Source organism: Lampetra fluviatilis, chromosome 17 (assembly GCF_964198595.1).
Source record: "Lampetra fluviatilis chromosome 17, kcLamFluv1.1, whole genome shotgun sequence".
In the NCBI taxonomy this organism is placed as follows: domain Eukaryota; kingdom Metazoa; phylum Chordata; class Hyperoartia; order Petromyzontiformes; family Petromyzontidae; genus Lampetra; species Lampetra fluviatilis.
In genome coordinates this window covers 3,925,403-3,951,502 of record NC_136291.1, presented here as the reverse complement: position 1 = coordinate 3,951,502, position 26,100 = coordinate 3,925,403, and the positions used below count along the sequence as shown (strand labels likewise).

General features: G+C 45.7%; 1 protein-coding gene across 1 annotated transcript in view; it reads left to right on the top strand.

The window, feature by feature from the left end:
* LOC144936841 (uncharacterized) overlaps positions 1–25,586 on the top strand; it is a 33,679-nt gene extending 8,093 nt beyond the window's left edge. The window contains exons 3-9 of the mRNA XM_078864006.1: positions 3,067–3,246; positions 5,177–5,399; positions 10,165–10,306; positions 11,615–11,827; positions 12,997–13,137; positions 14,251–14,521; positions 18,143–25,586. Coding sequence (XP_078720132.1) covers positions 3,067–3,246; positions 5,177–5,399; positions 10,165–10,306; positions 11,615–11,827; positions 12,997–13,137; positions 14,251–14,521; positions 18,143–19,933 — 2,961 coding nt within the window. The 3' untranslated portion in view covers positions 19,934–25,586. The remainder of the gene's footprint in view (positions 1–3,066; positions 3,247–5,176; positions 5,400–10,164; positions 10,307–11,614; positions 11,828–12,996; positions 13,138–14,250; positions 14,522–18,142) is intronic.
* The last annotated feature ends 514 nt before the right edge of the window (positions 25,587–26,100 follow it).

The window sequence follows — 26,100 nt, the reverse complement described above, 5'->3', positions numbered from 1 at the left end:
TTGCAGGGTGGCTTGGGGATGACCATGTCAAAGTACTGAGCCCTCCACTGCTGAGAGCCTGGGTTTGAATCCAGTTAGCCACCCATGATTTAAAGCTAGGTTCTTGGGTATGGCAAACCGATTGTCGATTGTCTCAACGTGGTCACTTTTGACGGCACCAAAAAATATCATAATTTCACCTCCTAACATGATCCCCATCGAAATTGGAATATATTTAAAAGAAAACATTGGTTGAAGAAATGGAGCTTATTAGCCCCCCCACCTCACCCCCTGCTGTATTCATAAGGGACCCCCAGAACATTCTTAATGGTGGCTCGTTTTGGTGATAAATGTTCACTGTGCCTCGTGCCACCCTCCAAGTTGGCCGGTGCGAGCCACAGTCCTTATTTGGCTGCTTTGAAAGCCATTGGAATCTTTTTTTTAAGTCAACATATTGGAGGGGATTGGTGTGAGCTTCGTGCACTTGACGTATGTGCACCGACTTGTCCGGTTTTACCTGATATCCTCTAGCGATAACAATTGTTGTATTCGGCATCGATGCTTGTGGAATGTACAGCCATATTTGAAATTACATATTTCATGAGCAGAGTTGGGAGATGCCGTAAAAGCTTTCGGTTTAAATTGAGCTAACTGGTGCATTACAATTTCAATGTTTATTTCACTTCCATTTTACTGATTGCTATAATATTTTTAAATCTACAGAAATGGCCATTAAGTGCTTTTTCAGTGAAATATCGTAATTTGCTCGTGTGTTTGCACTACGTTTTTTTATATTAAGAAATTCTATTGGAATATATTTATTTCATTAAAATATAATTCATAAAAGGTTTCTGTGCCTTTTTACCGAGTCCAATTGTATATTCCAAAGCCAAAAATGAGTAAACGTATAAATAAATATTGCAGTGGTACATGGAAAAAAGAATCTGCAAATTTGTATATATGGATGTTATTTATCTTATGCATCACGTGGTGCAGTGTACACAAGACACCCCTATGAAAGCTTAAGGTCAACAGTGCTTTGCTATAAAGATCCTTGACCCAACAGTAACCGCATTTTTAATGGATATTTTAAAAACATCTGTCTCTTCAAGGGTACTTTAGTGTGTGATGTTGAGTCATAGAGAAACCTCCATTCTTTAGATTTGTTTTTTTAGAATAGGCAGATCCGATGTTGTTTTTTTAACATCTAAGGACCATGCATTTAACAGCCTCTGACAAAACCACTTGGAATGTGCCCGATCTTGTCAGGTCTCGGACGCTTTTGGCAGATTTGAGCCTGGATAGTGCTTGGATGTGTGACCACCATGTACATACAGGTGTTTGTGGGGACTTCGAAGATACGCGGTGGGCAGTAGAGGAAAGTTTAACACATTCACTGTTGTAGTGTATTTCTCTACTTCAGTATATACGTGCCCCACCTTCACCAACCTGCACTGACCATCATGGTGAAGTATGGTCAATAGCCCTCATAAATTGCACAGGCATGGGGGAGGCCCTCATTCAGCAGTAGATAAAAAAGGGTTGTAGAGGTCCAGGTAATTGTTTACATAATGCCATGTGTCCCCTTAATATCTTTAAATATATGCCGCATAAATAAGGGATAAAGTACAGTGTGCCGCTGTTACACTACCAAGCCAGCTTGTGTTATCCACTGCCATACATCTGGTGTGGCTAATAAATAAATAATGCGTACATTTTTCATGCTCTCTGCGCTAAATGCAAAGATCAAAAGACACGGGCATTACAGATAAACTTCCTCGTTTTAAATAAGAAAAGCGCATTTAGATATGCCACGGAAAAATTAACTTAACCTAATATTTACATTCATGCTCGGTTGTATTTTGATGAATGTGTGTAATTGATAAAGGGCTGGTATTTGTTTCTCCTCTTAAGAAGTTGATGTTTGATGAAAAGGGTTAGGGCAACTTGCAGATCAAGTAATTTATCACCATTTGTGTAAAAACATGGAACAGTTTGTAAGTTAACATTTGATGCTCATGCAGTACTTCTCACCAATTTGTATCTGGCTTCGACTCACACTCTTTGGGCCATTAAATCGCAAAAATAGCAGCAGCTGAATAAATGAATGAGCTGTGCATATGTACCGGTCGCGGTTGCTTTAGATGCAAACTATTAGCAACTGGGACCTCAGCCTCGTGCCAGCTGTGGTTGCCATTTAGGAAGCAAGGCAAATCTCATTAGCTCACTCAACAAAGAGAGTAGAGGTATGCCTGTCATGCCAATTGCAAAGCTCTGTGGATCATTTTAAGGTTGTCACCGCACAAATGTTCTCTTGCTGTCGCGTGCTTTAACGTGATTAATAGTGAAGATAATTGTGTCGATGCGATTGGTTGCTTGAGCTGGCTATGATTTTTTTGGGTTCTAGGGGTTTTTGACATGAAGTAAAAGTCCAGATATGTCGGCTCTCTGGTAGTGTGTGCTTTAAAAACATTACTTGCGACACACTATGCTGGTGTGATGCTGTATTGAGAACATTATCGTCATTCCTTTAAGGTTTAGGCTCTTGTGTGAGTTGGTGATCTATCAATTTGACACCCACTATCTCCCAGGTGGTAAGAATTACAAGAGCAAAGGTTGACAGATCAGCACCTGGGGCTCCCTTATATGCACTAGTAACGATTAAGCTACACTCTTTTTAGAAGAATAATGCCCTTTATTTATGTAGGAAAGGCTCACGAAGATTCAAATGCCATTTCAGGAGGCTCCTACGTTGGGATTTTTGACCAATCCAATAATGGGTGATTAACATGTGGGAAGAAACTAACACACAGAGAAAACCCAACACAAACAAGGGGGTAACACTCCAAAGCTTCACACTCATTTATTCTTTAACCTTTTGCTTTCGTGCCATCTGGCCACATTGCAGCCTAAACCACGGTCAACCCTGTTTAACATCGGAGATTCCACGAGATTGGGTACATTTGGGGTGATTTAACTGTTGTTGTTGCAAAAAGTTGCGTTTGTTTGCAGATCGGTTGCTTAAGCGGCCGACCTGGGCGTCACCGACTCGCCTGACCCCCCTCACTTGCGTGCTTTTTTGAGCAGGAGGTGCGGTGCATGAAGCTGGTGCAGCATCCCAATGTGGTGCGACTCTACGAGGTCATCGACACTCAGACGAAGCTCTACCTCATCCTGGAGCTGGCCGACGGCGGGGACCTCTACGACTACATCATGCGGCACGAAGGCGGCCTGCAGGAAGAGCTCGCCAAGACGTACTTTGCCCAGGTGCGCGCCCCGTTTTCAGCGCCCCAATACCCCGTGAACTTTTGCCGTCGCTTCACTGACGCTCGCGGCCGGGAATGTGCACGTTGCTGACGGGTCGTGCGACAAGGTGCAAAAAATAATTGAGCACTGACCTACATACACTGCAGAGCTTGTTGTGATACCCCCAGCTGCGCACATTATTTCCCCATCTGGCTAAAAGCTTTGGTCCCTCTTTATGCATTTCCTCCCATATTCTCATTCATTCTCTTTCGTTTCATTATTTTATTATTTTCACTTTTCATTCATATTTCTCATTCCTATTGCCAAAATTCCCTCGGGGAACTGGAGTCTCTCTGCGTACCTACTTGAAAATTCCTGGCAAATGGATTGAAAGACTTGTGTAGAGTCTTGCTCTGTGTAGCATCGAGGAGCTTACTCAAGGTTCTGCATGACATGTTAAGTTACGTGCTACGGAGTTATCTTGCAAACATTCATTTTATTTGAAGATACAATGAGGCCAGCTCAATAAATAGTGCTCCACAATTGCGCTGCACACTGCACATGAGTGTATCAGATTTACAATAGATAGGCTTAACACACCTCATTGGAGGAAGAATGTATTTCTGCGGTGAAATCAGCACTTTGTGTAGGATACACTCACTCTTTCACCGCTATAACAAGTATGAATGCAACAGATGATCCATTAAAATGTATTAAAATGCTTATGAAGCAAACATCAAAATGTGCATGTAAGAATCAATTATTTCCATTTCACATTTTTGTATGTGCTTTGTTCATGGCAACACTGTAGCCATTACGGATTCTACATATACCCCATGGTGAAAAAAAATAAGTATTTGTAAATCTAAGCATGGTAATGCAATACGATCTAGATTTTTATAGCATCTGTGTATGTATGTTGAACTTCGCACCGTATATAGCCAACCGTGCTAATATAAATACAACCACATCTCAATACTCCGCAAAAAGAGCGGGCATATATTGATTTCATATAGATAGTCAATCCTATGCAGAGGAAAAAAAGGGTAAGGGCCTTGAGCTTGGACTTGAATTGCTGAATAGGATCAGGGAGATGACGGCATGGATAGAATATGGAAGGAAGTTCATGCGGACAGTAGAAGAGAATGAGTGACCTCAAGGAGTGACTGGGGCTTTCACAGAATGCTTTTGTTGCTGCAGTTAAGAGAGAGTGTGGAAGGGAGTAGAGTGAGATGTGCGGGTAGAGGTAACCACAGGTGATTCCATGGAGAACCTTGAATACTGCAAGTACAGTAAAACCTCGTTATTTTGATATTTGATCATTTGTGATTGGGGATAATTCGACACGGCTGCGCTTTGGGCATGTATATAAACCATTAGTAATTTGCCATGAGCTGAATTGCCGTGCCGAATGGTCCAATTTTTCAGCATGCACGTGGAGCGACGACCAAAACAATGGCTCAGTCTAGAGGCGGCGCGCGTGGTTGGCCGGTCGCTTTGGACTTTACCTTGTTTATGCACTGTGCAAACCACCCCTCTCAGAAATGTCGTCTACACCTACATCGAGAAGTAATAGAAAGGGACTGCAGCATAAATCCCTTAGTCTGCGAGACAAATCAAAACTTTCGAATAGAATTGATGCAGGTGTGTCGATGCGTATGGTGTGTGAAGAGTTTGGAAGACAAATTTTGATATATTTTTTTATATTGTGGCAGGAGGCACTGGGGAGTACCATTGTACATGATGCATCTAGGCCAGAGCTCCATATGTATCGATTTAACAAGGGTTTACTGAGATTGGATTGCGTGCCGGTGGGGGTGGTTGGAGTATTGTGACGACGTGGTCTATGGATTTCTGGTGTGAAACCTGCAAAGCGGCATCTCGATGCTTCACGAACCCACGGAGAGAAGAAAATCGCTCGAACATAATTCCGGCTGTGTACGTGTTTCAGGTGGTCCACGCCATTTCGTACTGCCACCGCTTGCACGTGGTGCACCGGGACCTGAAGCCGGAAAACGTGGTGTTCTTCGAGAAGCAGGGCCTCGTCAAGCTCACCGACTTCGGGTTCAGCAACCTCTTCCAGCCAGGCACCAAGCTGGCGACAAGCTGCGGTTCGCTCGCCTACTCGGCACCCGAGATCCTGCTGGGCGACGAGTACGACGCGCCCGCCGTGGGTACGTTCCTCGTTGTACAGCGCGTCGCTTTGTGTTCGGCAGAGGGCTCATGATCTCTCAGCTTCAGGGTAAAATGAATGGCACTTGCCAGAATAATGTTGCACATTTTTTCTCTGGAGTGTTTACTTCATGCTTAACATTAACAGTACTGCGTAGTCATTGACAGTTGCGCTGTATAGCTCTCTGATTTGTACCGTTTGGCATGTCTGACGTTTCATTTCACATGCTGGAAGCTTCTTCAAGAACTCAATTGAGAGGCTCTCTTTTTCTTCCTTGATTATTTACTAAACGTTGATGTTGCTATCACTGTCATCACCGTCAGCCATGTATGTATGTTGACCTTCTTTCGCACCGTACATAGCCAACCGTGCTGATTGGAGATGTTCTATCTGCTGCTGGATGAGGGCCTCCACATGTTGTTGGCACTCCCCACAGTCCTGGAATGCCACAATCCATGTCACTCCTGCATATGAGCGAATTGTATCTCCTCGGTGGGAGCTGGAGACTCAATGTATCGCTCTTGAACTGTGTTTTTCATAGACTGGTATTGATGCTTGCTGAAATGCAGCATTGTAGAGCCTTTTTTTTTTTAAACAAGTCTGTATTGAAAGTAAACTGAATTGTGTTTTGTGTTAAAAAGGCCGACGCATCCAGTCGGATGAATTAACTTACCACTGCCAAGATTTGTACCCCATTAATTGTTGGCACAAGCGTTCTTTTTTATAAATCACAATTTGTGAAATATTTAGTAATGTCATTGAATTTGTTTAGCGATGACAACTAAGAATCATCACTGTCTGCGGGGGGGGGGGGGAGAAGTATCGGTCTCGTTGTCGTGTGTGTACATTTTGGCCAAATAGGACTGCAGAGACGAACACTTAGGACTATAAGAATGAACTGTTGATGTGGATGTTGGGTGTTTTGAATCAACCATAAATGTTTGTTTACTAGACAAATCCTTGTGGAAAGTACTAGAGCTGTCCACTTAGTCTTATTATGGACGCGTGGTACCTAAAAAGCTCGGCAGCTGTGGGGTTTTTTTTCACGAAATGCATGATTAAATGTCGTGTCTGTTTACCATACACAATTTCGCACGCAAGCGCATTCCCATGGACCTGCATAATTGCGTACGCACATGTAAGCAGGCAATTGCGACCGCCCTGGGGTGGTGTGCGTGCACGCGTGCGTGTATGTTGTGGGGAGCAGTAGTGTAGCGGTTAGCGCGCTGCACTCCAAACCCGACAACTCAAGTTCGATTCCCGCTCACGGCCGACACCAGTGACGATTATCTGAACCGGTCCAGGGCCTCCTATAGCTAGACTCGGCCTCAAATGAGTACCTGGTGCGATTTATATAAACATCGCCACTGGGGAGACAAAGGGGGTCGAGCGTGGTGATGGCCACCCACCACCTCGTGTGCCGGCCTTCGTAGGTGCTCGTTAACAGCACTTCCCCCCCCAACAGTCTGTTAAGGCTAGATGGGGGATCTTTGTCTTTGTGTGTTGGAGCAAGCACATGCATGCAACAGGAGACATGGTGGCATGCACGTTCGCACGGCTTGGTGCTCATCCCCGCAGGGGCACGTCTCGGCATGCTGTGGGGCCCTGCCTGCGTGTTTCTGCCCCGGCTGTTTACACCACTTTTTTCCTGAGGGTAGAAAACATAAAAAAAGAGAACTAATTATTATTACGTGCTTGGAGATAATTTTCTACGTAACTAAGCCACTTGTTAAGTAACAGCTCAATGGAGCTGTTACTTAAATAGTCTAGCTCTTACTCTAGGAGAATTGCAATATCTGTAGGTGAGATCCGTTGTTTCCTGTATTGCCTTGTAAATGGAACAACGAAACCGTCATACGCGTGGAGTCTGTGATGCTTTCCCAACATGTGTTTGTCCTCGGTATAATTTATTGTGTAACAAGTAAACCCGTAAAAACAAAGTTTTTCACTATAAATCCTTTATATGCGTGGCGGCTAGTCTTCTCGTCCTCTGGCTTGAGATGGCTGCCACCTATGGGTCAGATGATTGTCTGCCAGTATTAAGCAATTGGTAATTAAATATTTAATTCGTTTTCCCTAAACAGTGTACAATTTTGGGAATTTTTTTTCACGAACATTAATTGTCTCGCACAACGAGTCTGTGTGGAAAATGTCAGCTCGATTGGATCACGGGAAGTGGGTTAAAAAACGACCGAAAGATTTGCACGGTCGTAAGCAAGCACGCACGCAAGCAAGCAAACTTAATATTATTATTTTATTACTTCCCTTCTACGTGACTTTACCGAAAGAACCAAGAAGATGAATCCCTGCAGTCACGAAAGCTTTAAATCGAAATTTAATATAAAGGATTTAAAAAAGAAAATAGTTGAAAGCATCGTGTTGACTTGAGAAAATGAAGTGGGCTTGTGAAGAACACGTCGCTTGTAGGGATGATGGCCAATGGTCATTAGTAATGACAGTGGCAGCTGACACAAGGAACTCATCCAAGAGGGTGTCAACCAAGGACATGGAGCGATGACATTAACACAGGTCCTCGGTGGATTGCACGGTTGGCTACGTACAATGCGAAATAAGTTTAACAAACATACAACATACATGAGGCATGGTGGTGGCTTGGGGAGCCCTTTGTCCAGCAGTGAATTTACCATGACTCACGATGATGTACATTTTATGTTTTGTAAATTTTAGTAAAACCCAGCAAACGGTGAGCTGCCATTGAAAATGAAATGGCATGGTCCTCCAAAATCCTTCCAAGTCTACTTTACAACAATCTGTCTCAAATGGTCGAACATGTTCACACTGGTCAATTCGTCTTCACACTGTGACCACTGCTGTCTGAATTTTGCATGTCCAGTCGTGGCTTATTGGATTCGGTGCAAGTTGTGAAACTCAAGTAGCCGTTAAATGGCATTTCGTAATTATTCCGTTGGGCATACAGAAACATACCCGCAGTCATTGATTGATGATGATCAGTCAGGCATCAGGAATGCTGGGAGGGTGCGTCTTTGTGGCCCAAGCAAGTTTGTGCGCGTGCCGCGTCCGTCTGCCCGTCCCTTTCTTCCGCACATCTGTGACACTGCCACTTCCAAGCCGGCAGGGCCCAGCTGATGTAGACCACCTTCATGGCTCTTTTGTCAATTGACTACTTGTTAAGGGCTTCACCACACTGTTGTGCAGGTCCTTCGGGGTTATTTGAGTAGACTTCACGACGTTGGTCAGTGCAGGTTGGTAAAGTCTATGAGCCGTAGAAGTTTCGTATGACATACTCTTTGGTTCTTTCCGGTAAAGTCACGTAGATAGAAAATTAATAGATCGCGACGTTTCGAACGCAACACAAGCGACCGTCTTCAGGTGATGGAGAGAGAGAGAAAGCTACTGAAACAACGTCTTATGTAGGCCTGAGATGGGTGCAGTGCAGCATCAGGGTAAGAGGGCGGGGCTAGAGATGGTCTCCTGGAGGCTGTGGAAGTGGCTATTGTATTGTGAGAGATTAGCATGTCAATGTACGGGTAAGTCTGCCGCAGCATCGGTGACTTGCCTAGTATGTCGCAGCATCGGTGACTGGTATGATGACTTTAGTATGACAATTGATTTTGCTGCACTGTGCTTAGCTGCCCACAGTGTAGTCCTGCAGCACTGTTTGTGCATGGTGGTCACCCTTTCAAGCACAATCCAATCCTATTCGTTTTTGAGATCTGATGGGATTGGATGTAGGATTTGGTCATTAGCCCAAAAAATAAAGGAAAGGACAGTTGTTTACTTTGTTTTGTGAACTTATTTCATATCCATAGTTTTGTTTGCAAATTGTGTCGAATAACAACTACATCAGTCATTGTTTTTTAAAAGCGTGTTATCTAAGATCTCTCATAACAAGACTGATGCTGTTAACCCAGCCAGTTTAAAACAATGACTCGTGATAATGATACAAAACAAAAACAACACACAATACTGTGCGAATATCACTCGGAGGAAAAAGAAAAACACGATCTATAAATTTGGCCTAATGATCAAGTATTTTAGTGTTATCCTTGATATTGTCTGACTAAGCAAGTGGGATACTGAACAATAACTCAATGTGGGGGAGAATGTTATGTAAATGTACGGTGTGCTTTAGTACATCCCCACAGCCAGTGTCCCCATTCTTCTTTGGCCCCTTTACCAGCTCGGACGTTAATTTTCTTATCGTTGTGTTGCAGAAAAGATTAAGGATGGAGGCCAGTTAATCGGCCTGCATATGAGTATAGTGCATAATTTCTCACGGGGAAAATATTTGAAGCACCCCCCCCCCCCACTGATAAGGCCTTGAGGTATTCCATTGTGTTTTCTTGTCGGAGCGCTAAGAGTGGCCCCACTAATTTTATCCCCCAGCGTTTGCGCCTAATGGAGTGCTTTTACATAGTTTTTTTTCCAAAGATGTTTACGGCTGTCGTAGAGTGCATGGCTCCCAGCCAAATTTTGAATTCGCGGTTCACCAGTGGACTCTTTCTGGAGTGCGAAAATATGGCGCCACCTTATACCGAGCAGCTGAACCGCATGCAAACAATGGGACTTTTGGCTGAGAAGAAGTTGTCATACAACAAGTTCCACCAAGCGTTTTTAATCGTCAGCTTTCCGCCAACGCTTCGGTGCGTCTACCCAGCAATTCACAGCGGCAGGCGTCGAACCATCAACTTGGTGCAAATGTGCTCGGCCGCGTTCGCAATCAACCGCGACGCTAGATGCCGGCGTAAAGTGTAATTTTGTTGCTGTTTTTGTGTGCGGTGTAGACATCTGGAGCCTCGGCGTGATCCTGTACATGCTGGTGTGTGGACACCCGCCATTCCAGGAAGCTAACGACAGCGAGACGCTCACCATGATCATGGACTGCAAGTACACGGTCCCCGCGCACATCTCCCGCGAGTGCAAGGAGTGAGTAGTGACCGGTGCTTGTTTATTTTTACCTTGTGCCTTCACACCCGTGGCACACAATTGAGCTGTGATTGGCAATGATGAAATAAAAAAAGTGTTAACACACACCCAATCGCACAAATTTCAGCGTGCACAACTCCGTCTCGACCAAACACAGGTGCACACAATTGCACAATGGGCCACATCCACACACGCGCTGCCCTGGAATGTACACATTGGACCCAGCTATGTGGATGCAGCAATGGGTACAGTGTGTTTGTCTCGGCGTAGTGCCTTGAGAACTCAACCCTTTTTAATGCATAGAGAGAGGTTTTGCCGAACGTATATTGCCATGTAGTTGCTGTGTAATGTAATTTTTATGTAACTGTCGTATCCCGTATAAAATATGCATCAAGCTGTGCTGTCCTAATGGCTCTGGGTCGTCACATGAGCCCGGCTGTAATGCAGTTTTTGCTTCTGAGCAATGAAAGCTGTCAAAGTATTTTTGAAGGACAGGTGAATCGGTTATCAAAGCAGCCAGCCAGACCAGTATATCGATAAGCAAACTTGCAGGCAGAAATGATTATTACGTTCGGGATGACTGTGTGCGATTGATAGAAATGGGTGAGAAGGGATATATCAATACTTCAAGACATTTACATAAATGCATGAACCTAATATAACTTGGTGAGAACCCATTTAGGTAGAGTATTTCTCGTAGGGCTCGTGAGTGCTGGTAGTTTTAGAGATATATATATTTAAAACCTTTACAGAAATATATAATCTGACATCAATCTAACAAACTAAAAATTGGTCAACACCTCTTGTCTGGCAAATAATCCCGATATACGAGGTACACAGTTGAATTCCCATCACGTGTATCATGCACAGCTATACTGGTGCCACATACAGATGGAGCGTCGCCTAACTCGTGGCACAAACTGCCCCTTTGTGGTTCAGTGATTCATCATGGTTTGGTGGTCATAATTCTATTTAAAACGTATAATAATGTATTCCTTTGTCTTCTCTTTACTGTCTCGATCGTCTAATTTTTCCATTTACTCTGTCTCATTTGCCCCATTATCCTAAATATAACATTAATAAACCATTGGCATAATTTCTAAATAATGGTTTCCTCACAGACAATTTGATGCGTGTATCGTGAGAGTAATCTCCAAGTCTTCACACGCCTACTACACACTCTAGTTTTGATCATTTAACTCGGTGCATTTAACCATGTGCCCACACATATATGGTGCGCGCTGCCGTACTGAGACTGCGTGCCGTCGTTGTCGTGTTTTCCCTCTGTGATGCACGCGTCTCGGTCAGCCTGATCGCTCGCATGCTGCAGCGCGACCCACGCCGCCGCGCCTCGCTGCAGGAGATGGAAGGCCACCCATGGCTGTGCGGCGTGGACCCCTCCCCTGCCGCCAAGTGCAGCACCCCGCTCATTTCCTACAAGAGCCTGTCGGAGGACGAGCACAACGGCATCGTGCAGCGCATGGTGCTGGGCAGCATCGCCGAACGTGACGCCATCGTAGAGTACGTGGCCTCAGGACTGCGAGCGACGAGCGAATTAACCTCTCCGCTTGACGTATCTTCGGGGGTTGTACTGCGTGCTGTTCGGCACAATGTCCGGCATTTTGCTCTACGTGCCAGGAGGAAAAAACCGCCAGACGTCATGCCAAAACGCCCCGTGGTACAACCAGGAAACACGTGATCAGAGAACTAGGCAGCAGAAATGTAAACTTTCATTCGTAGTACAATGCGTGCAAATGCGTTGACTCTCGTTTTCTGCCTTCCTCGCTTCCCCAACTGCTTGGGGGTGGAGTAATGTGTGAAGCCCTTCATCCAACAGCGGATTGACAAAAGGCCCTGAAAAGTATTATCCTCATCACCAATGCATAGGCTTTCACAGTTGTGCAGTGTGGCTCTCTGAGGTGTTTTGCGCCATGTGCTGGGAGTTTCTGCAGTTCCTGAAGTAGCTGCAAGCACGTGGAACAAAACGTCAGACATAATGCTGAACAACACGCAGTGCAGTGCGAAAATGCATCGGGGCAATGTTATGATTGCAACCCATAATTCGTGCTCTTTTTGTCCGGAGATTCAAATGTTTATGGTTACATCGAGTAAAATGGACTTCCTGAAACTCGGCATCAATTTTGGCCAAGCATTTTTTTGCTTCGCTTGCAAATTCTGAATCAATTTTTCCGTGTTATGACCACAGCATTTTCAGTTATGGAAAGCGTGGGCAGGTTTCTTTCACACCGCAGTTTGTAATCACAAAAATAACTCGTGCTATAGTTAGTAACACAGTTTGTGCCTCAGACTAATTCGCCCAGAATACTCCCGATCTCATCAGATCTCAGAAACTATGCAGGATAGAGCCTGCATAGTGCTTAGACGAATGACCACAATGCACGCCTAGTCGTCATAGGCGACCGGTAGGGTGTGCTGTGTTCAGAGTAGCAAAAACAGCGCAGTTAAATTATTTGTTGTATTGTGCTTCCATGCTATGCCCACCACTTTAATCAATCTGTACTGGTCAGCATGGTGAAGTCTAGTCAACTATCCTCCACGACCTCTACAGTGTGGGGAGGGCCCACACTCAAGGGGGGGGCTGTTCATGTGTACGTGTGTGTACACCTGCAGTGTATGTTCATGTTTTGTCCTCATATTCTCGTTCATTATTGTACATCGTCATTTTGCAGGGCACTGGAGGCAGACCGATACAATCACATAACGGCCACGTATTTCCTGCTCGCTGAACGCATCCTCAAGGACAAGCTGGACAAGCAGATGCAGAGCCCTCGCTCTGGAAGCCCTAGCGCTGCCACCAAAGCGCACTTCAGGTATGTAGTACTCTTTCTCTTCCTGTCCATGGCAACATGAGTGGTATTTACTGCGAATACTTGTCGATAATGTGGGTGAGAACAAAAGTCGTTCGTAACTGGTGACTTGTTGCGTCTCCTTTTGCAAACATTCTTAAAATTGCTCTGGCCAATTTGGGGTCCGGCATGTCAACCAGCAGCAAACGACCGCACCTGAGAAGCACAATTTTATTTGTGGGTAATTTGGAATTTGGACTTTGCCCAGACATGGCCAAATATGTACATGCTGTGCAAACCAGCACACCCTTAGTTTAGCCCATCATGAAAGCTTTCAGGCTGTGAGCAAATCTCGTTTTATGCTAAAACGAGCCACCATATGTTGAAGCAAGGGAATAAATATTTTAAAAGCATTGGGTGGATTAGTTGGATTTAAAATTCCCATGTGAGTGAGAATCCAGTGCTGATATCTCTGCATTCCTTTGTTCGTTTTCAGCACCAGCAAGAAAAAAATATTATTTTCTCATCCACTACTGTTTGGCTCGTAAATAGTTTTGGGTATTAACTGCAGTATCATTTGTCTTAATGGCAATGCTTTGCTGATATTCATTTTTCAATCGCAACGTGCGAACATCACGACTGAAAATAAATGCTTCTGCTCATCATCATCATCGTCAGCCATGGTCAGTCCACTGCTGGATGAAGGCCTCCCCAAGCCCGCCACCTCTCACGATCCTACAATGTAATAATATACCTAGCACCTGCACACAAACTGATTTCACCACTCCATCTCCCCGGCGGACGTCCCTCTGCAACGCGGTTCATTCCTTCGCTGCCGCTCCAATATGCTTCTTGACTTTCGTCCATCATCCCGTCCAGCAATGTGTCCTGCCCAGTCTCAGTTTTCTTAATCGTTTGAATGATGTCATGAACCCGCCCATGTTTTCTCATCCACGTGTTCCTCTGTCTGTCTCTCAGTGTGAAATTCCAAGCATCTGTCCACGCTTCTTGGGCACTTTTCAGTTTTTTTTGTTCCGTTTTTATTGTTGCCAATGACCATATGTCAGAGCAGGTTCTGCTCGTCCCATGTAAAATTTCTGCCTAAATCGATCATTGTTTTATCCCCTGGTTGCTCAGACAATCGTGGCCGGCGCGGATCAACATCTCCCAGGAGATCACCGACCTGTCTGGGCCCGGGACATCGGCCGGCCCCCAGGGCTCTCCCGCCGATGGGTCGTCCCAGCCATCCATGGGAACCTTGACGCCGGCACGGGCAGCCCCATCTCCTGGTGGCACCGGCGGGGGGGGGCGCAAGTCCGTGGTGTTCACCGTCGGAGAGGGCGAAGAGGAGGACGAGGAGGAGGAGGAGAAGATGGAGGCGAAGAGGAAACAGCAGCAGGCCGTGCAGGTGGGTGTTTTATCGGAGGAAGTGATTTTTGCGGTGACCGCCGAGCAAGTGAGCCCGCACGGTCGCTGCGCAGGTATCACAGCGATGCACTCTGCTGCTCCTTACATGGTTCTCTGGCTTGACTACCTGAATGTGACACCATTGGAACCTCATTTGCCAGTAAAAAAACATGATAATTGGTACCCATGATGTAAATGCTTACCCCGAGCTCTCATACTCTGATGGTGCATTGTCTTTGAGTTGTGCGCCTTTTGGCGTCATCTGGTCCAACCCATGTGAGACTAGGCTCTAAGGAAAGCTGTCTCGGGTGTGGACCAATCAACTTCAAGGAAAGTGCATACATTATCAGAGTTATGTTTTTTGTTTGCATTATGACTGCAGGTATTGTTGTCTATACAAACATGACTCCTCGTAAAAAAGGTGTCAGTTTTGTTGCCAGATAAAAGGGTAAAAAACCAATTACCTGAATGTGAATTATTGTTGTTGCTCTGCGTCTACATCGGCAGCCATACAAAAGAAGAAGCTGCTGCACATGTTGTTTGCAGCTTGTTGGGTCGTATACGTCAAGCATTGCCAAAGCGTGTACCGCTTGATGTACGCGTGGACATTGCAGATCCTTTCGATTTAAAGCTTTCGTAACTGCAGGGATTCATCTTCTTGGTTCTTTCGGTAAAGTCACGTAGAAGGGAATTATTATATTATTTTATTATGTTTCATTTTCATTATTTTATTACTTCCCTTCTACGTGACTTTACCGAAAGAACCAAGAAGATTGCAGATCCTGTATCATTGGCTATAAGAGTGAGTCTCTTTGTGCTGGTGACAGTCTGCATCCCCAAATTGAAGTTTACCGATTTGCTGATTCATTTTTACGAGTTTTTTTTTTTCTTTCAGTAAATTGGTATACCGAGTGTGTTGAATTTGCCCAAAGTGAAACTCGTGTTATCAACTCCGGAGTCAATGACTGATAGGAAATTGAACTTGCATCCTTCTGGTGGCAAGCCATCCACTGGTATGACCTCACCAGATATTATACATTTTAATTCATTTCTGATAATTAACAGCCCTTTGTCAATCCCCTGCTAGGTGTAGGTATCCCCGTGTCTTATTGGTCACGCGTCACCACGCTGGTCAGCGTAGGATGGTTGAAGTGGAGCAGTTTGAGCAGTTCAGATATCACTGGCAAACTGATGTTCGTCAAAGCCCGAAAACAAATTTTCATTGCCGGGATCATAGCGCAGTGCACTCGCCACTGCGCCACGATTACCGTGTAAATTTTATCAACGACACTGAATGTTTTTTTTCCTGTCTAGATTCTCCTTTGCATATCACAACTCGGTGGAACAACTTCTTGGTTCTTTCAGTAAAGTCACGTAGAAGGGAAATAATAAAATAATAAAAATTAAACATAATAAAATACATTTCTCACGACGTTTCGGCCACAACGCAAGCAGCCGTCCTCAGGTGAAGAACATGGCTGTCGCAAAGACAGCTTCTGAATGATTCATTTTCAACCTTAAGAGATTTCCATCACACTGCACTGCAAACAAGTTAGCCATTTCGTTAAGACTACTGCTCCGTTGTGCACCAGTGTAAGCAGTGCATTTTCATTCAGCCTCGTGGCTTTTTTGTGAAGTGTTTTGCGAGATGGTCTTGTACACCGACCCTTTAATTGTACTCTCGCTCATTCTGTAAAGAAAATGCAGTGTTCTTAATTAAATAGGACGCACCGTACCGACCTGCGTGACAGGTGTAGGGTGATTGATTTGGAGTGGCATGTTCAGTACAAGAGTCGTACGGAGGTCAACTAACCTAAGCACAGTGGAGTGAGTGGGAAAGGACCATTGATTTTTTTCTGAACACAATGATTGGCAATTCCAAAGCATTTATGCTCTAATGATATATATGTAACCTTGTAATGACAATATTGAAGTGAGCGGAGCTTTTAATGTATTATGAACCACTTTCTCTTATAATTAAGTGGGACTAAATTATGTAATTGAAACAATTCCTCCAGCTTACACATGAAAGGCTATGTAATTAAAACAAACACCTTGTTTTTTTCAACATCTCACAACAGCATTGATAAATAACATGTTTGTTTCTCTAATAACAGACGAAATCAAAATTATGGCAAATTCTGGTGGAGAATCAAATACGTTCAACGTATTAAATAGAGAAATGGAACACTCGATACAATATGAATACAAGTGAAACGCAACGCAATACTGTTTTGCCCTAAAACCTATTAACACTCTATCCAAAACATGTGAGTAATGACCAGGCGTTTAACGGGATTACTACATGAACCCATGTAATAAAGTTATCAAAACGCCTACATCATTCGACCTCCTTTGCCAATAGGGTTTTTCCCCTTTTTTCAAAGAAAGCCATCTCTGGTGTGGACCAATCAGTTTCAAGGGCAATGCATATATTATCAGAGTATGTTTTTTGTTTGCATTTTGACCGTATTGTGGTTAATGCACACGTGATTCCTTGTAAAAAGGTTTCAGTTTTGTTGCCAGAAAAAAGGGGAAAACCCCTATTATCAAAACGCTTGAAGAAAAATGGGTCCTGAACCCATGTGACCGTTTTCATCTCCTCTCGCATTATAGAGCCCAAGTGCTCCCAAACATCATGGTGGCGAGATGTTAAATACCTCGCCTGGTATACAGGAGGTCGTGAGTTCAATCCCGATTGATGCTTCTACATATGGAGTTTGCCTTTTCTCCCTAAGGTCGTGTGGATTTTTCTCTGGGCCCTACAGTTTTTCCCCTCTACATTTAGAACCATGCATTTATAGTGTTTGGCTGCAATACATTTCCCTGTGATAAGCCACTTCATTCATCTATCATTTGTGGCCAGTTCGCTTCTGAAAAAGAGCTGTATAGCTCAGTGGGACATACCTGGTAAAATAAAAAGTTTAGTTAGATGTGCTGCGTCTTTTGCCAAGCTACGTGTCCTGTGATCTTTCCTGTGGCATACTAAATTGTAATAACATTTTCCCGTAATTAGAGAGGTTCTCATCTTGATATTAATAAGAGTCCAATTGATTCAAGGCATTTCTTGTTTCTTGGAGGGCCTTGATAAAGTGTTTTATCGTAGACCAGGAATGCAAAGCTTGCATAGCGGGCAAGAGTGGCTTTTTCATCTGCTAACCGTGAAGTAGATGATGGCTTCTGAATGGTCTTTTTGAATTGAGAGCCTGGCATCAGTTCACTCCCACGTCCTCGCGGCACATTAGACAGATTGTGTACATTAATACCTGTTTTGATATACACTGAGGTGCATATTTGCTCGTGACTGTGTAATTCTCCGAAACATAACTCTCATTTATGTTCCTGCTTCAATGAATGGACTTAACGTCATTATATTTTAAGTCCCATTTTTGTTTAGCATTCCGCAAAGGATATCGCACAAATGTTGAGTAAGCCTATTTGGCGAGGATAAAACATTTGGTTAATTCACGTTCCCAGTATTTTTTTTATTTTTGTTTAAATTGGACGCCTGGAAGTTTGTTTGACCTCTCAGATGCATGTATGTACGTTGAACTTCTTTCGCACTGCACATAGCCAACTGTGCTCATCGTTTGTGTTCCCTGCGATTATTGTGCATGCCCAGGTGGTGCTGCGTCGGCGCCCGTCGCTCATGTCCCGCATCACGTCGCGCAAGAGCGCCCCGCTCCTCAACCAGATCTGCGAGGAGGCGGAGGGGGGCGAGGGCTGCGAGTCCGAGGATGAGCTCAGCGTCGGCGCGGCGCTCGCTCCGCAGCTCAACCGCCTGCGCATGAGCCTCGCCTCGCCGGGCACTGCGCACAAGCGCTACCCGCGTGGCCGGCGCACGGCCGGGACTGGCCGGCCCTCGCCGCCCCACGGCCAGTCGCCCGACAGCCACGCCGCCCGGCCTCAGCCCATGCACCAGCAGGGCTGCAGCAGCTCCGAGACGAGCGACGACGACAACAACAACGGCGGCGGCGGCAGCGGCCTGACGGGGCAGGGCCAGCACGAAGATGGGCCGCCGGGCGGGAGCGGCGGCGGCGGCGGAGGAGGAGGCGACAGGGGCGGCGGCGGCGGAGGTGCCGGAGAGAGGCCAAGTCACGGGGGAGGCGGGGGCGGAAGCAATCAAGGCGGCGAGGGTGGCGGCACTCAGCCGGGGGGCGGCGGCGCCAACGGCGGACGAAGCGGTAGCGGGGCCGGCGGCGGCGGTGGCTCCGCCCCCCGGGTGGCGTCCTGCACGGGCGTACAGGAGGTGTGCGTGTCGGACAGGAGCGGCGGCGTTGGCGGCGGCGAGGCCTCGGACTGCGCTCGACCCGCTCGCGGCAGTAAGCAGAAAAGGGGCAGCCACGGCACGGGAGGAGTGTCCCTGCCCCCGGGTGCGCTGTGCAGCCGCTCCGTGTCGCGGACCTCCCTGGAGACCGTGCACGAGGGTGGGGAGGTAACGGAGGCTCTAGCGCAAGATAATTGGCCGACGCTATATGACCACGTACAGGAACAGGCCGAGCGCTCTGGAATTACAGACATCAATATGAATCCAACTGCTGCCATTTTCGAAAGGGCCGACCCGTCTTCAATGGACTGTGACAAATCGGGACCGGTAATCGATGCTGCTTCGCACGATGACATTTCATATGGAAACATCGGCATTGCCAACAGCAGCCCTTCCAATCGCATCAAATTACAAACTTCTCTCACAGACATCATGGAAACGGAGTCTTGTGGGCGTCCAGCTGGCGATGATATTTCTGTCTGCAGTGCTTCGGACACCGCACCAAGCAAGGAGGCGCAGTCTAGCACCATCGTTACCGACATGTCAGCGCCGTCCAGGCAAGAACCTAGCTGCCCTACTGAAAATGCCGGCGGTAAAGGCGGCGTCCCATCGGGTGGTAGTAGAACATCCACAAATGCAAAGGAATCTTTGGGTTCCCCCAACATTGGCAAACGAAGGGAGAGGTCGTCCAGCGTCACGGTGTGCGTCACCGAGGACGGTTACAGAGAAGATGCCGAGGGCGCGGTCGCCACGGACGCCAACGCGAACCGGAAGTTGGGCTCGGACGCCGGGCAGGACAGGAGGCGCCAGCTCCTGGTGCGGAACGGGGCGCTGTCGTCGTCGTGCGCCGGATGGCGGGCCGTGGCGCCCTTGCCGGCGAGCCACTTGAGACGCTGCAGCAGCGAGAGCTCGCTGCTGTCCGGAGACTGCTGCCTGCTGCTGCGCGGCGGGGGGCTCACGGGTACCGGGACGACGTCGTCGGTGGCGACCGGAGCCAGGTTGAGCCTGGCGGCCGAGCTCCGAGAGAGCCTCAAGAGAGGCCTCGCGCTTGGCGGGCGCTCCGCCGTCGGGGGGGCCGCCGGCCGGTCCGGAGAGGGGGTCTTTCTCGCCGCGCTCAGCCACGTCACCTGCTGTCAGGTCGTTTGACGCGGCCCCGCCGACCTTACGCTCGCGGCCCTCGCGTGTTCCGACCGAGTGACGGGGAGAGCGTGGGTTGAACCACAGCGGGCTCTGTGGAGACCGTGGGCTTAGAGGGAAGAGCACTCGATTTATATGAACGCTGAGTTACGGAGAGGAAGCCTTGAACGCACAGAGTTTTAGAGTTGAGCTGGTTTGATACAAAGTCGCTTCTCGTGGGCAGGAGATGTTTTCCCCTTGCTTCGGTTGCATGTGGATGAACACTGGAAGATTCCTTCAGGAAAGGTCAAAGGATGCAGTTTCTGGCCAATAGTGAGCAGGAGGAAACCCACAACTGTAAAACTTTGAAACTACCATCATACATTTTCAGCACTACAGGTGTCGTAAGTCACAGTGAAAAATGGATACAAATAAGTTATATTTTAGGAAAAAAATATTTATAGTTGAGAACCCGACTGACCATTTCCACTGTTTCCTGTACCAGTGTTAAACACAAAAATCATTTCTGCTTACAGCCACAATGTATTTATGACTGTCACTTTGCAACTGCAAGAGTTACTATACATCTGTAAACTTCTCGCAAATGGGTTCAAATGCCTTTTAAGCAGACTACGTATAAGCATTGTGCTTTGACGCTAGCTATTTACTCGCACGTTTAAAGTGAATATTCGAGGACCTCGTATCTACGGATGCTCAAGTTAAATAGCAGCGTCAGAATTTCCTGCATGATGTGAGCTCGAGGAGACTGATTATGCGTTGAAAGTATTTACACATTTACTTGTTTGGAAAAGACTGGTATCTAAAGGCATTAGGTCAGAATGTGAGGTGCGCACCTGATAAATTGACAGTGCTTAAATATGCAATGTTTATTTTTATTTTACACGTAGCCAGCTCTTTTTTTGGGGGGTAATTTTGTTACTTTAGGGTGATTTTTTTTTTTTCCCAAGCATACATTTAAGGAATTTCATTTGTATTAAAGCATTATGTTTGCACAAAGCATGCTAAAATTAATGTACGTTTTCGCAAGCTTCTTTGGTTTTGTATTAAGTTGTAAACTTTTATTATTCCCATGTTTTAAAGCACACCGATGTTAAAACAGCTCGTACACACACACATGTCCTGTAATTGAGTTTTTGTCACCATTGGACTGGGAAGTCTCCTGTCGTACATCACAGCCGTCCTCAAACCTTGACAAGCGTCATGATCCAAACATAGAATAAAAAATAAAGCTTCTTATAGCATTATCTCGATAGTGCCCAAGCCTATCCTGCCAGGGTTTTTTCTTTCTCTTTTTAGAACAGTTGGCCAATTTTCCGACAGTGGGTAAATCAGTGCACAGGGGGGCTGTGTTGGTGGCAGCGCTGCCGGTTGATGGATGGCAGAGCGTAGAGATTTAAAACACGGCTCTGCCAAGCCGGGGGCCACTCGCTTACCTCATCAGGGGGATCGTTGTCGGCACTTATTAATAATAACAACACGATAAGCGTTTTTACTTTCTCAGAAACGGCTACGCTGCCATCTATCGACAGTGTCATTTTTCCTGTGTGTGCTTCTGTCGGTCCGCCGTTGTAGAGCTTATGTATTTAATCGTCTATAATATATATGTAGACCGCATATAATCTATTTTGTGGGAGAAAGGACATTGACATGAAACTCGGCCAAAAGGTTGACTTGTGTGTTGTTATTTTTTTGGGGGGTTCTCACGTTTGTAAACTCACGTTGACATATAGGGGTGAGTATTTTGTTATTATTGTTTTAACTTTTTAGATAGCATCAACTTTGCGACAGTTCTCTTCACAAGAGGGACATGTTCCTCGTTTCCCAGCATTGCAGCCGTTGCTCACCTGCACGGGTCGGCGAGAGAGCAAACTCTGCCCGATGGATTGCATCGTCGTATTTTACTCGACGACACAGTTCCGGAGAATGCCATCGTTTTCACGACCTACGCGGTTAAAAATATGCCGCCACTAGTGCACGCACGCATGTGCACGCGTTCTCGCTCGCCAACCACGCGCCGTCATGAAAAATCCTTCCTTGGCGTTGGTTCTGCTGCTCGAATTTGGCACTGGACGATGACTTAGATAATGATGATGCTAAAAATTTCCTCTGACCAAATCGCCCCGGCATGCACCCGATCTCTTCAGGTTAACGGAAACTAAACGGGACCGAGTGCTCGAATGGGCCGACGCTCATGAATGACGGGCGTTCAGGGGGGGGTGGCTGTGTGCTGGACAACAGAGGGCAATGCAGCAAAGTCCATTGTGCGTTATGCTCCCACGTCTCTGTGCTCCCAGCTTCCACCGGGCCAGATTGACCGCCTGGCGTGGGGAGGCCATCATCCAGCAGTGGATCGCTAAAGGGCTGTACATTGACAAATAAAAACCCGACAATGACCCCCGATTCCTCGATTGTAACGCAAACTCTCGGCTCAACCTTGGCCCAAATCGTGCAGTCGGTCATAATTCATAATCTCGATCATACTTGCTGTACAAAATGTTACAGAACGTGAATTGCACCAGCCCGATGCCTCAGGCGGTGAGTTTTTGGTACATGGCCTCCAAAAGTTATTCCTGTTTTGTGGGCTCTTGCACTGAGGGTCGTCCCGTTCGCCAAAGTACAAGCGACGCAGCTGCAGTGGCTGCTCTTTTCGACACGTGTGATTGTAGTGCCATTGCGCTGTTAGGAGATCTCCATTGCAGCCTCTGCACCAACACATCTCGCCAATTGCTGGATTTTTCATTCTGAAGGCTTCGCATTTTGCAGTGCAGTGTTCTTGTCAGATAAGTGGTCGCATCAAAGCCATAACTCAGCGATGTACATATAATTAACAAAGCATGCTGGTAAACAGTCTGCATTATTCATAAAATAAGACTTTTATTTTTAATAATGCACCTGGTGCAGCTGTGACATGCGCGAGCGATCGTACCTCCTGTTTGTTTGTTGAGTATTATTATTTGTAGTCTGATGATATGAATTCAAGTTGATGATAGTGTACATATTTTAGGGCTTCTCAGGGATTGAGGGCCATGTTGTCAGATATGAAATTCAGGACGGTGGTTTTAAAGAATATTGTTTTTTTTGTGGGTTTTTTGTTGTTGCTGTGCATGGTAAAGATATGAGAAAAGTTGCTCTTTAGACTTCTGTTCACCATTTTTAATGTTTGCTCTGAACACGATGTTCATTAGACTCAGCCCTTTGACCACAGACAGGGTTTTGTAATTCGAATTTTTACCTCACTTTTACTCTGTAAGGTCACCCCATTTGAAAACACGTATTATCAAAAGCGCTGCCTATTTTCGAGAAACATTTTTTGTTGTTTTTTTTTTAAGTCCCGATCCCGTTTTATCTTGAAGACATTGTGGAAATGCCCTTATATCTGGGAGTTGCCATTGAAAGCGTATAAGCACCAGACTAATGAGCGCAGACCTCATTCCAAACGCTAATAAGTGGCCTGTGACATCCCTCGGTAGGGCCATGCAGCAGCGAGTGAGGGGCTGTGGTGCAGTGCCACTTGTTTTAGAATCTTGCTTAACATACAAAATCGAACTGCATGCGGATTGGACAGTGGATACAGGCTTTATACACAATGCACGGCTCTCCAACTGCATGTTGCTGCTGTATAGGCGAATCGTGTTAAAAGCGTGGAATTCATTTTGCATACAGCTGCGTGTTTGTTAAGGTTATCTATCAGCGCTTTAATTTGGATAGGATCACTTTATTGCAAGGTGTTTGTTTGTTTCGTGTTTCCCGATATTCTATATCTATCGTATGCACAACCCACGATAATTTAACCCAACGTTATTGTTGTAAGTACTGAATAATAATAATAATGAATTGATCATTGTGAGTCCCCGCGTTTTAAATAAAAGCACATCTCAACGGAGTCTGGTTTTCTACATCGGTGGGACATTATACCATGGTCGACTGACATCAGTTTTAAATTCATTGGGCAGGGCTGTGACAATTTCCTATCAATGAATTGATCTGTGCCTCGAGCGGGCACACAAAGCATTCATCCGTGAAAACATAGAACATGTGGGTATATGTGGCCAACTACTTTTGGAGACATACTAGTGGCAGAGCCGTGATAGCTAGGCTCGATGTCCTTATGTTCTGTGGCTGTAGGTTGCATGAGTGGACAGGTCAACTCATGTAGTTATGTTTATAAAGGATCTCAATTGAGGTTTGATTCTAGCTGCTGACATGCAGCTGCTTAGTAAGCCTGTGTGAGAGGTTTTAGGTGGAATTAACATGCCATGAATAACCGGTGGGGAATTCGTAACAATCATTGTTCTTCGTCATAACCAGGTTATATATTTAAATACTCTTCATGCTAGCACTCCACGACATACAGCAGTCACAGATATTTGCTTTGAATCGGTGATTATTTGACGTTCTGGCTAGTGATATTTCACTTCCTTTGTTTTTGTACATGTTATCTAAAATGGCAAACACCAAATGGCTGGCCAGGTGGACAGTCTTAATTAAGCACAAAAAATAAACAATCCATACATCTATGAATGACTTTCTAGATGTTCGCAAATCATCCATGTGGCGCTGGAGTACATTAAATAGAACTGCATCTCTCCACGCTCATTCAATGTGTTGGTCCATTAACTGGCCTGGCATGATTACAGCTTCCGTTCAGGTTTCACTTCAGGACTGATCGGCTGCAGCTGGATGTGTCTTCGGCTGGGCCAGAAACACGTGGCGCGTGTACTTGGGATTGTGGGTATCACCATGGATATGTTGGGCCTAAGAATATGAAGGATTCCTTCATCTTAAGCGTGGAGGAGTTTTTTTTCCGAGTGGGGCGTTAGTAGCATTTGAGCAACAGCACTTGGGACAACAGTAATCCAATCTGAGAGGCGGGGGGGGGTGCTTCCCATTGCTAAACTGATCAAGTCAAGATGATCGGCAAAGTGGTGCAAAGCATCGCGGTGTCTAAACGTGCCAGTGTGAAATATGGTTTATCCTTTGTGGTGCTCGCTAGGTTTTGACCAACGGTGCGATTCGTGAACGAAGCAAATTTCGGCTGGAACCCGACTGAATTCACGAATCTAACACCCGAGTGTCCAATTTATTATTATTTTATTTGGAACTTGTATATTTTTGTCATGTTGTCTTATATTGTATACTTCATTTTGTTCACCCACCTAAAAAAAAATGTGCCCTCTGTTTCACAGAGAGCGGTTGAATGTGTGGCAGCCGACCGATGCTCCAGCATGCACGCGTGCTGCCGGTTTCTATATTCGCGAATATTGTAACTTGTAAACACGCCCTTTGACATTGTAAATACGCGAGTTTTTTTATATCTATAACAAAGCAAGCTTCTGGCTATATATGGGGGTTGTCGAGAGAGTGTGTGTGCCTGCACGTGTGTAGGTACAAGCGGATGGCTTGCAAATGTGAATTTGAGCCGTCTGGCCGATGTGTATATATGATTGATTGCATGGCATGGTGAAGACGCTTTGCTATTTAAGTTTTTATATTAACAAGCAGATGTATTGTATTACTAACTATACGTCCTTGCATATATTGTAAACTATTTCTGTAAGCTGTCGGTCTGGACCAAAATGTTTGCAGTTATGTTTGTGTCCAGTATTCCTTTCTGCAGTTTCTGTCGGTAGTCTGTATGGGCATTATATTAAACTTGCCATGATCATGCCATGCTGTGTTTATTTGACTGAGTTCATTCCATGGTTGCTTCGGAGGTAATGATGTGTGATGTCATCTATGGGACAAATTACTTATGAAAGTGATTAAAGTTAAAATAATAATTTGGTATTGAGTCGTCCTTAAATGTGAATCTCAGAGAACCATGCAGGAAACTAAGTGAGAATTTAACGGGACGAGATGGAAAACTCACGAACATTTTTTTTATTTTACCAGGTACAGCCCACTGAGCTTGTACAGCTCTTTTTCAGCAGCGTCCTGGCCACATAATAAGCTCAACGAAGTGGCTTGCCATCACGTGAAAATGTTTCGCAGCCAAATACTCAACGCACGTTGATTCTAAATGTTGAGGGGGGAAACCGGAGGACGTGGAGAAAAATCCACGCGACCACGGGGAGAACACGCAAACTCCAAATATTCAGCACCAGGCGTTAGAGCCTGGATCGAAGCCACGACCTCCTGTAAACCAGGCGAGGTAGTTAACATCTCGCCACCGTGAC